This window comes from Somniosus microcephalus, chromosome 5 (assembly GCF_052327205.1).
Source record: "Somniosus microcephalus isolate GS21.2 chromosome 5, FLI_Smic_1.0, whole genome shotgun sequence".
Taxonomy (NCBI): domain Eukaryota; kingdom Metazoa; phylum Chordata; class Chondrichthyes; order Squaliformes; family Somniosidae; genus Somniosus; species Somniosus microcephalus.
Window position 1 is genome coordinate 108,945,658 of NC_140991.1, and position 12,608 is coordinate 108,958,265.

Genomic DNA, 12,608 nt, shown 5'->3' on the forward strand with positions numbered 1-12,608 from the left:
CTGGACTGTGGAAAATAATTGTCACTTTCATCCTTTTGAACATTAGCGCTCCAAAGCTGTAGGTATTTTCTGCTCATCATTTTATAATTCATTGGATTTTACATCATAAGCAAGGTGAACTATCCCACTTCTGTTATATCCTTATTCCTGGTATACTGGATTTAGTAACACTATTTCCCATAGAATCATAGAATATTGCAGCACAAAAAGAGGCCATTCAGCCCACTATGCCTTTGCTGGTTCTCTGTAGGATGGATGTTTTACTCTACTGAGTTGCATTCCTTTGCCCTTTCCCCATATCTTTTTCATTTTTTCAAATATCCACTTCCCTCTTAAAACTTATTATGGATTCTGCTTTCTAGCAGGACATTGTGCTTTTTGAAAAAGTCTCCTAACCTCCTTTAGTTCTTTTAGTGATTAACTTAAATTTATGCTCTCTAGTTACTGGCTCATTGACTAGTATAAGAGAGTTTTTTCCACTTTGCGGTATCAAAACTTTCTATAATTTTGAATACCTCCACTTAAAACGTTCCCTCTGTTTTTGTACTTGATTAAAACCTAGGATCCCAATGCTTTTTTTTTGACAGATTTATAAACTTGTCCTCCCATTGTTAAAAATTTGTGCCTTTGAAACTTTATGGGGGAGAAATTCAGTTAGCTGCGCCACCCGTTAGCGCCTTAAGAGGGCGCTAAGTGGGTCGCAAGCCAACTGGCGCCCGGGCGCGGCACTGTCCACGCCTCCCGCTAAATTCCGCGGGACGCTAGTGGTGGCGCTAGCCGTTAGCGCTGCGCCGCTACCGATGATGTCATCGGTGTGCGCAGTGCCCCGCTGAAGCCCCGGCTGCGATATTTGGAAGCGCCCCCTGATTTACTGCCGGACGCTATGTCCGACCGGTTCAGGGGGGCCTACCTGCGGCCGGGGAGGCGCAAATTAAAGGAGAGGTGCGGGGCGGCCATTTTTGTTGGCCGCCTGCCAGCACCTGCCTGCGCTCCCGGCCCCGGCCTTCTGACCCCCCCCCCCCCCCCCCCCCCCCGCGGAGTGCCGGCTGCGTTCCAAGAGCCCGGCACTTCTCCTCGGTGCCGGGCTCTTTTGCCTGCACTCGCAATCCTTGGGGGCCCAGCTGTGCCCCAGATCGCGCTGCACAAGGCCCCTCCCCTTTAAGAAGAGGAGGAAGGCCTGCGCGCTGCGGCACGTTGCGCCACGATATTCAGTCGCAGCGCCCCAAGAGGGATGCGGGGCGCCTCCAGTAGCGCCGTGCTTCCCTTTGGGGTGCTACCACTCAATTTCCGGCGGGCGGCCGCAAATGCATCCGGGGCGCTACTTTTAGCGCCCTGGCGAGGCTGGCGCCCCAAACGGGGCTATACTCAATTTCTCCCCCTAAGTCTCTGCTGCTATACTTTCATCAATGCATACATCCTAACCCTTTCTCCCAAAATGTCACCTCGCAGTTCTCTGCACTCTGCATTTATCTGTTAGCCTCTCTGTCTGTTTGCAGTCACTTACAGTCCTCTTCACAATTAACCATGCTCTCAACATTTGTGTCACCTGCAAATTTTGATATTGTATCCCCAAAGTCCAAACATGTATATGAGATAAACAGTGATCCCAGTATTGACACCTGAGGGAAGCTATTGATTACATCCTTCCAGTCTGGAAAAACATCCATTGTTCTTCCTGCCATTCAACCAACTTCCTATCCATGCTGCCACACTACCATTACTACTGTGTACCTTAATTTTTATCAACAAGCCTCCTATGTAGCATCTTACCAAAAATCTTTTTAGGGTGGGAATTCCAGAGCATGGGGCTAGTTGGCTAAAGGCGAATCCACCAATGGAGTGAAGGGAGGGGGAATGCATAAGTGGTCAGAGGAAGAGTTTTTTTTGGGGTGGGGGGATGTTTTGGGGTGGTGCTCAACTTGGGGCCGAATAGGATGCCGAGGTTGCAAATAGTCTGGTTCAGCAGAAGGCAATGACTGGAAAGGAGGATGGAATCAGTGGGAAGTGTATGAAGTTTGTGGCGGGGTTGGAGATGATGTCTTCAGTCTTTGCAATGTTTAGCTGGAGGAAATTGTAACTCGTTCAAGACTGGGTGTTGTACCAACAGTCTGACCACACTGAGGCTGTGGAGGGGTCGAGAGAGGTAGACCTGGGTGTTGTCAGTGTACATGTGGAAGTTTGTGGATGATATCGCCAAAAGGCAGCATATCAATGAGGGGAGGAGCCAAGGATAGATCCTAAGGGATTGGTACAGGAACATATACTTACTACAGATGAAAATTCAAACTCTTAAGAAAAGTTGCTTGACCGAAGGTAGTAATTCTTTTACAAAGGCAAAATACTGTGGATTCTGGAAATTTGAAATATAAACAGAAAATGCTGGAATTACTCAGCAGCCCAGGCAGCATCTGTGTAGAGAGAAACACGGTTAACATTTCAGGTTGGTGACCTTTTGTCAGAACTGGAAAATGTTACAGATGTAACAGGTTTTAAGCAAGTACAGTACAGAGGCAGGGAAAGGTGGGGGGGCGGGAGGGGAAGGAGAACAAAAGGAAAGGTCTGTCATGGGGTGGAAGACAGGAGAGATTCATGAACAGATGTTCATTTAATCACTCCTGCCTTCCACCCTATAAAAGAAAAAAAGACTTGCATTTATATAGTGCCTTTCACAACCTCAGGAGGTCTCAAACGCTTTACAGCCAATGAAATACTTTTGAAGTGTAGTTACTGTTGTAAGCTGGGAAATGCGGCAGCCAATTTGACCTCAACAAGCTCCCACAAACAGCAATGTGATAATGACCAGATAATTTTATTTTAGTGATGTTGATTAAGGGATAAATATTGGGCAGGACTTCGGGGATAACTACCCTGCTTCTCTTCGAAATATTGCTGTGGGATCTTTTACATCCACCTGAGAGCAGACGGGGACTCGGTTTAACGTCTTAGCCGAAATAAGTCACCTCCGATAGTACAGCACTCCCTCAGTACTGCACTGGAGTGTCGGCCTAGATTTTTTTTTTTTTGCTCAAGTGTCTGGCGCTATCTTCCCTTTTGTTCTTTTTATTCCCCGCCCCCGGTCTCTTGCTTAAAACCTGTTAAATCTGGAACATTTTCCAGTGCTGACGAGAAAGGTCATCTGCCTGAAGTGTTCACTCTGTTTCTCTCTCCACAGATGTTGCCTGGCCTCGTGAGTATTTCCAGCATTTTCTGCAGTATTTCTTTCTGTTGTACACGTTGGCCGCTTCGCAAATACCAAAACCAACCTCAAAAATTACTTTGTTTGGCAGCAATTTGGGCATGGAAAGGAGTGGGTGGCACCCAAACTCATGCACTGGGGAGAAAATGAAAACAGGAGCCAAGCCCTTTCCTTCTCGTCCTCATCCCCTGCCCCTTTGGGAAATCTGACTGAGATGGCTGAACAAGCATTTCAAAATAACAATCCTATCAATAATTCATACAGAAAGATTTAAAAAAAGCAATAAAAAGATTTCTTTTTTATGAATTGAGGTTAAAATGACAGTAATTCATCTCTTTTATTGGCAACAAAACCCACTGGTTTTGTGACCGGACGTGCTGTACAAACATTTAGTAATTTTATCTTTGGGTTTAGGTTACATTTGTGAACGATTTGCATTGTTGTATGAATGTTTTGGGACTCATTTAAATCAAATGTGTACCGTCTTTAAATCAAATGTGTACCGTATTGAATGTATTTTACAAAGCTGAAATAGGAAATCTGTGACCTAAGCAGAAGAGTTTAGGGAGTGTATTGCAAGACTAGCATGCTATTGGAATTTGACTAAAGCATCATGATGTGATTCTTTTGAGCTTATTCCAGCCTTGTAACTAACACTTGGTTGCTATCCATTTATGGGAATATGTCTCTTCAATGGGGAAGAGCAAAGGGTACTTTTACCATAGTACTTAAATAGCTGCTTCAACAAAACAAGAAAAGTCTGCGTAGATCTTGGCCACCTAATGGAAAAAGCCTTGTTTGGAAGATGTATCCATCAAAACTGACTGGTGTTAGTCTGAGCAGAATTTGGGCATTTGTTGTTGTCAAATACATTACATGCACTGACTTCTGCACTTGCTCATGGTTCTTGTTTAGTAGTAAATTAAAGATTGAGGAAATATTGGTAAATTGATTTTGATAATGTAAAAGATCATCTCAGTCAGGCAAGGGAAAGACATTGCAGGAACACTGAATGGCTAAGGCAGCAGCAGGCACACTGAAGAAAATGAGAGAAATCAAAAATGCAGAAACCTTCAGATATGGTCTGAAATTGAACATAAAATGTTAGCAAAAAAACAGAAGCTGGGATTCTGCGCCCTTCTGTGTTGGCCTTTTATTTTCTTTCCCGGATAACTGGACACGCTGGCTTGGTTTTTCCACTTCTGTGCCCCGGAGTGTGTGTTGGGTGCCACGTCCCTGGCCTGTGATTTTCCGACCTATAAAACTGGTGGTCAACGGGGTACATGGGCTGGAGATACTGGGCTTCCTGGTGTGAGCTGGAGGGGTTGCGGTGGAGAAATCCGATTACTGTGTTATGGTAGCATTTTTTTCTGTTGCAGACACTTTCTCTTTCGACTTTTCCTTGGCTGTTCCTGTCACTGCTGTAGCTATATTTTCCTGAAATCTTTAATTTTGAATTTCTTTACTATTCATTGCCTGACGCAATCATTTTATTGATACTTGTTTTTACATCCCACCTTTTTTCTCCTGATTTTAAAAGGAGCAGGAGTAGGCCATTCGGCCCCTTGAACCTGCCCCGCCATTCAGTAAGATCATGGCTGATCTGATCTTGGCCTCAACTCCACTTTCCTGCCCGCTCCCCATAACCCTTGACTCCCCTGTAGTTCAAATATATGTCTATCTCTACCTTGAATATACTTAATGACTCTGCCTCCACAGCTCTCTGGGGTAGTGAATTCCAAAGATTCACGACCCTCAGAGAAGAAATTTCTCCTCATCTCATCTGTTTTAAATGGGCGACCCCTTATCCTGCTTGTTCATCTTGTTTCACATGTGAAGAAGGGCTCAACCTGAAATGTTGAGCTGAGTGTTGTCCACAAAGTCTGATTGATCTGTGTTGTTTCAGCATTTTTTATGTTTGTTGTTAACTGATCCATATAATTGGTTAATTACATAGAATTAATTTTCATACTAAATTTCAGTTTGAAATATTACAGTATTGAGGATTGAAACAAATGAGGAATTCACCATATATTTAAAATTTTACCAGATCACATCTTCCTCTGTACTTTTGGTCCTTCACATTTCAAATTGTAACAAGTTTGGTATGTATGTTCCTATGATTTACCTGTCAAAGACTGAACATTGCCATTGTGAGAAAAGTTTGAGTTCTGCTTATGACTTTTCGAAGGTTATGCTGAACAGCCTTTGTTTTATTTGCCCTTTACAATGACTTGAGCTTTTAAGTCCAGAACAGTAGTTTAGAAATTACTGTGTGTGCTTAGTGTACAAAAGCACATCAATAATCTATTTGGTATTTTAGTGGTGATGTTAATCTGTTTAATATAAACTGTTTTAATATATCCATTAAAATAGTGGACAAAGTATTGTCATAGATAAAGGGATAAACTTTCATAAGCTAATATCACAGTAACTTCTGAGCTAGTGTCTATAGTCACTTTTTCAGTCATAGAAACATAGAAGATAGGAGCAGGAGTAGGCCATTCGGCCCCTCGAGCCTGTTCCGCCATTTAATGAGATCATAGCTGATCATCCAAATTCAGTACCCTGTCCCTGTTTTTTCCCCATAGCAGGGACCTTATCGAAAGCCTTCTGAAAGTCCAAATACACCACATCCACTGGTTCTCCCTTATCTATTCTTCCAGTTACATCCTCAAAAAATTCCAGTAGATTAGTCAAGCATGATTTACCTTTTGTAAATCCATGTTGACTTTGTCCGATCCTGTCACTGTTTTCCAAGTGCTCTGCTATTACATCTTTTATAATGGACTCTAGCATTTCCCCCACTACCGATGTCAGGCTTACCGGTCTATAATTCCCCATTTTCTCTCTACCACCTTTTTTAAATAGTGCGGTTACATTAGCTATCCTCCAATTCATGGGAACTGTTCCAGAGTCTATAGAATTTTGGAAGATGACCAGCAATGCATCTACTATTTCTAGGGCCACTTCCTGAAGTACCCTAGGATGTAGATTATCAGGCCCTGGGGATTTATCGGCCTTCAATCCCATCAATTTCCCTAACACCATTTCCCTACAAATACTGATTTCATTCAATTCCTCCCTCTCATTAGACCCTATGTTCCATGACATCTCTGGAAGGTTATTTGTGCCCTCCTTTGTGAAGACAGAACCAAAGTATGTATTTAATTGGTCTGCCATTTCTTTGTTCCCCATTATAAATTCCCCTGATTCTGACTGCAAGGGACCTACGCTTGACTTCACCAATTTTTTTCTCTTCACATATCTATAGAAGCTTTTACAGTCAGTTTTTATGTTCCCTGCAAGCTTACTCTCATAATCTATTTTCCCCCGCTTAATTAATCCTTTTGTCCTCCTTTGTCTGTAGAGTCTTTTTCAGTCATATTTCTCCAGGCTTGTCGGATGCTTCAATTACTTTATCCGTACTTCTGAGTTTGGTTGTGGAGTTGTAAGGATGGCACCTGTTTTTGTGTTGCGTGTATTTGTTAATCAGTATATTGGACAGTTCACAACTATTTTTGGATAGAATAATAGAATTGTGTTGTTAGGCATTATATGTTGAATTATAGGCATATCTGTTCACTTGTCATTTTGTTCATATCGACGCATCTCTTCCAATCCACCAGGGTGGACTGTTATGAGAGTGCACCATGTAGACGTGCTCTTAGTTAATAATAATGACGATGATCCATTGTTGCTGATATGTTTATAAGTAGTACCCTGCAAACTTGTGTAGAAGGCTTTAACAGTTTTCTGAATTTACCGTTTACATGTTGGTTGACTGGTTTCAGATCTTTGAAATTGATTCTGTCCTGTCTCTAGCATGTTTGGTGAAGTGTAGGTTCACATTAAGTGTAAAGCTGTCATTTGATCTTCATTTCAAATGTAATTATACTATGATTAGGATAAGTGCAAGAAAGAATCCAACATTTAAATTTTGTGAGCCAGCCATGAATGTATAATTTAGTGCAAGATTACTAGTGCATAAAATTTCAATAAACATGAGTTAAGGTAGCTGTGCATACAAATAAACCTGTTGGGATCAATCTTGGCAGGATTTTATTGTTAAGATGAGGCCACTCTCTTGCTCTACTGCCCTTAACCTCTACTGCAGTCATGTTTATAACTATTGTACCAGTGTCCACCAGTCAAATCAAGCACGAGGAGGAGGAACAGCTGCTGCCAAAAAACAGAAGGGCCAAACCCCAGGGGGAGCCCAGTTTGTAGGGCTGGAACTCTACAAACGTCTTAAAGAGTTTCTGAAAAATTATTTGACAAATCTTCTTAAGGTAAGAGGACTGTTTTCTGCAAAACCTTTTATATAAAAAAAAAGTTTCATGCTGATTAGTAACTAGAAAACCCCCACTTTTTTTCTTAACCAGGCGACCTGAAACGTTAACTCTTTCTCTCTCTACAGCTGCTTTCTGACCTGCTGAGTATTTCCAGCATTTTCTGTTTTTTATTTCAGATTTCCAGCATCTGCAGTATTTTGTTTTTGTATAAATATTTAATAGTGTTCAAAACCATATTTTAAAACTGAAAACCTAAATTTCCATACAGGGCTCCATGATCTGTTTATAATTTGTGGTAAATTTGGGAGGGTGCTACAACCTTTTGGAAGCCCTTACTGACTAATGAAGCCTGGAGTTGCAGGTAGGTTCTTTTGTAATAGTACAGTAATTGAAATGGTGTAAAGAACATACGAACAACAATGGACAGGTAAAGACCTTCTGGTCCATCGAGCCTGTCCCAACAATTGCAATACCTTGTGTATCAGAATATATACTCTCCATCCCACCCAAAACCATGTGATCTCCTGGGAGAGGCGAAAAAAACATTAAAAATCCAGGCCAATTGGGTGGGGGGGGGAAATCTGGGAAATTCCTCTCCAATCCATCTAGGCAATCAAAACTACTCCAGATCACAATGGCCCTGAATTCCATGCAGTACCTACCTTCTTATAGAAGTGGTCTCTGCTCCAGCCAGAAACAGGTTCAGCCCCTGTTTGAAGGAATTCAGTGAATCGGCATCCACTGCACAAGATGGCAGCCTGTTCTAGAGGTCCACTGTTCTCTGGGAAAAGAACCACCTCCTGACACCTAACCTAGATCTGGCCTTGTACAACTTAAATTTGTGACCCTTGGTCCTCCCTGACCTATTTAATTGGAACAAAGTGTCAACTGGAACACAGTTTATTCCCTTCATTACAGGAAACTTTGTGCTATCCGGCACCGACGGGACCGAGCTGTTGCCGTCCCATCAAAACTGCTGGACAAACCAGCGCTAATGTTGAAACATACGGAGATTTTGAGCTCCGTATCTGGCAACAAACCCTGTACAGTTTCTAAACAGTCGGCCGTACCTTGCAAGCGTCTCTGTAGCTTAGCAACAGCTTCAGCGAGACCTTGCAGAGCCTGACTGGTGGGGAAAAAAAAGCAACGAAAAGAAAAAAAACCTAACGAACAGCTCCTGATCTTTGCCGGTGGCTCGAGCATTCCGGACAGTTAACCTCCGGATAAACCAAAGTTTCCTGTATCTTCTAAACCTCAATCAAATCCCCACTAAGTCCACGCTTCTCTAAAGTGTAGAGTCCCAACTCTTTTAACCTATCTTGATAACTAAGATGTTTTAAACTGGGAATTAGACTAGTGGCTCTCATCTGCACCCTTTCCAAAGCCTCAATATCACCCACCATGTGAGGAGACCAAAACTGGACACAGTATTCCAAGAGAGGCCTGACCAAGGTTTTGTACAAGGACAAAATAATATGCCTCGTCTTGTACTCAGTTGTCTTATGGATACACCCCAACACCCTATTTGCTCTAGCTATTGCTTCACTGCATTGCTCGTGTACCTTTAGAGATGTATGCACTAGTATGCCCAAATCACTTTCTATCTGCACCTTTTTATTGCTTTTCCCTGAAGGGTGTATGAATGTTGAGCATTTGTCCTGCTCATATGCATAACACTGCACTCAACCAAGTTATACAAAGGGAACAAAACAAGCTGAAGAAGACATGGGGGAAGAAAAATCACAGAAGCTTGCAGTGCTGCAGATGGTTTGAAGCCTGTTTAAATGTACCAAAGGGGTAACATTTGACATTATTTTTGGGAGTTGGATACTCCTAGCTTGTCTGTTATTGCCCATCTCTATCCAGGTGTTCAACTGGAGGCAGCAATAGAGAAAGCTGTAATAAAAACAGAAAATGCTGGAAATACTCAGCATTTGTGGAGAGAGAAACATAGTTAACGTTTCAAGTCAATGACCTTTCATCAGAACTGGAAAAAGTTAAGAGATGTAACCGGTTTTAAGCAAGTACCAAGGCATGAAGGGGGGGGGGGGGGAGTGGAGGAAAGAACAAAAGGGAAGGTCTGATGGGGTGCAAAGCAGGAGAGATTAAATGACAAATGGAATGATGGTGCAAGGCAAAAGGGGATAGTAATGGGACAAGTAAAGAAACAAAAGATGGGTCTGGAGGAGGTGTAAATGGTAATAGCAGAATCATTACCAACAGCTCCTGTCCAAGTAAATGAAAGCAGTGGTTATGATCCCGAAATTGTTGAACTCAGTGTAGAGTCCCGAAGGCTGTAAAGTGCTTAGTCGAAAGATGAGGTGCTGTTCCTTGAGCTTCCGTTGAGTAAGCTATAATGTCTGTATGCACAAGATCCTCCTCGAGCACATTATAGCGATGATGAGAATTTGTTCTTTTTCACCTGAAACTTCTTTACAAACTCAGATACACATGAATGTGAAGTAAGAGTATGTAGGAGACAGCAAAAGTACCCATTGCCCAGGAAAAAGAAATATGTTGCCTTTTATAGAACTTGTTAGTGAAATAGAAACAAAACAAAAGACAATCGCCAGGAAGTACGCAATTCTCCTACCACAGACATGTTGACTCAATGGGAGTGTAAAGCCATGATTTTTTTGAGAGTCTTACATTCTACCATTGGAACACTGGCCCCTTCTATGGCCTGTTCAATGCACTGAGGCATTTTACCGCACTTGCATCATGATGCAAAATAGTGCTGCATGAAACCAGCTCCGCTTCAATTCCAGGTCCACCAAATCCAATTGTACTTTTAATTTACAGGAGTAATTCAAAGAGAAGTCTTTTGTATTTCCATCTACTCTCCTGTAGGCCCACCAGAAGCATTGTAACAGACAATGGAAATCTGGGTGAGAATTTCTTATGGTGTAACTTGTCCAGCTAATATTTGAGATAAAAGATCTTGAGGGGAAAAATTTGGTTTGTTTGCGCTTCCCGTTAGCGCCTTAAGAGGGCGCTAATGGGGCGCAAAGCAACTAGCGCCTGGGCACGGCGATGTTTGCGCCGCTCGTGGAATTGACCAGACATTTTACGGCGGCGCTAAACACTACCGCCACGATATCCTGCGCCCGCAGATCGCGACATCAGTCAAGCGTGTAGCACCCCGGACCGGATATTGAGTGGTGCCCCCTGCCTTACCGCCTGCCGCTAGCAACGACAGGTTGAGGGGAGCATTTTGCAGTCGGGAAGGGACTGGGGGAGCGCTATTTAAAGGCGAATGCTTCCTGCCTTTTTTTGTCGGCAACATTTTTGCACCACGCATTCTGAGAGAAAGAGACTTCTGGAGATATTCAACGCCGTGTTGAGGAGTTTTGGATACTGAGCAGCACTTTGCAGGTTCATTTTGATTTGATCTTCCTTGCATCGATTAGAAGAGACTATGGGACTGTTGTTTGAGCTCTTTCCCTGGGCCTCTCCATTGTTCTTTCCAGCAGATTTGATGTACAGGTCTCTCCAGGCCGAGATTCAAGGCTGCAATGAGCAGGGTGTGGATGGAGAGCAAGATCGACCCTCCCCTTTAAGAACTGGCTGACGCCTGTGTGTCTGTGTTCCATTGCTGACTGACATCACATAAGCTTCGGCAGGACTCTGGGGTAGCGCCTCGCTCCTCGGCGTTAAGCGCCTTAAGGGAGGTGTGCAGTGCCTGATTTAGCGCTCCAATCACCTCCGGGGCGATAGAAGCCAAGTTTGCAAGTCGGAGGCGATAATTAGCGCCAGGTGCTAAACCATGTGGCGATACCGAATTTCTCCCCCCTTAATTTTTTACATTAAAAAAAAAAGTATTTACTAGGATGGTACCAGAACACTGAGATTACAGCTATCGGGAAAGATTGAGCAGGTTGGGTTTTTTTTCTTTAGAAAAGCGAAGGCTTAGAGGTGACCTGATAGAGGTCTTTAAAATTATGAAAGGGTTGGACAGGGTAGATGTGGAAAGATATTTCCACTTGTGGAAGAATGCAAAACTAGAGGCCATAAATACAAGATAGTTGCTAATAAATCCAATAGGGGAAATAAAGAGAAATTTCTTTACTCAAGAGTGGTTAGAGTATGGAACTTTGCTACCACAGGAAGTGGTTAAGGAAAATAGTTTAGATGCTTTCAAAAGGAAATTAGATGAGTACATGAGAGAAAAGGGAATAGAAAGATGTGCTGACAGGCTGAGATTAGGTAGATGGAATGGAGGAGACTTATGTGAATCATAAGAATCTGACCAGTTTCTAACAATGGAGGAACACTTAAAAAAAGCTTGGGGAACACTCCTTTAATGTTTTACAGTCTGATTATCAGATAAGGCTACTTTAAATAGAAAAAAAATCCTTGCTACAGTACCACCCCAGTAATCTGCTCTCTGGTCTTTACTAAGACTTCAAATAATTTGTTTTATGTGTACTCATCCAGGAACCTGAAGGAACGAATTACATTTATATAGTACCTTTTACATCTGTGCGGCTTCCAAAGCAATTCAGAGCCAATGAATTTTAAAGTGTAGCCAATGCAGTTATGCAAGCAAACATGGCAGGAATTTGGATACGGCAAGATCCCATAAACAACAAATGAGATAAAGTGACCAATTAATCTGTCTGGTGTAATAGCAAAATACTGCGGATGCTGGAAATCTGAAATAACAACAGAAAGTACTGGAAAAGCTCAGTAGGTCAGGCAGCATCAAAGAGAGGAGAAACAGAGTCAATGTTTTGGGTCGAGCCCTTCGTCAAAGCTGTCTGGTGTTGTTGGTTGAGGGATAAATCTTGGCCATGAAAAACCCTTTGCTCTTTTAATTGTGCTGTGGGATCTTTTACATCCACCGGATCAGGCAGACGGGCCCTCAGCTTAACATCTGATCTGGCACTCCCTCAATACTGCATCGAGTGTCAGCCTAGATTATGTGCTGGAGTCCTAGTTTGAACCCACGACCATCTGACTGAGGCTAGAGTCCTCCCACTGAGTCAAGCTGACATTTAGTGCACTGTCTTGCATTGAAATCATGGCTAGATCAGCAATGTTATCTTGAGAAGATTGCATAAAACCAGTCTAAATACCAGAAAACATCCATCAATTCATTTGGGAGGGGAAATAAC

General features: G+C 42.7%; 1 protein-coding gene across 3 annotated transcripts in view; it reads left to right on the forward strand.

Annotated features, from left to right (window-relative positions):
* cul1b (cullin 1b) overlaps positions 1–12,608 on the forward strand; it is a 104,973-nt gene that overhangs the window by 31,648 nt on the left and 60,717 nt on the right. For all 3 annotated transcript variants that reach the window (XM_085988077.1, XM_085988075.1, XM_085988078.1), the window contains one exon: positions 7,314–7,488. In XM_085988077.1, coding sequence (XP_085844203.1) covers positions 7,314–7,488 — 175 coding nt within the window. The remainder of the gene's footprint in view (positions 1–7,313; positions 7,489–12,608) is intronic.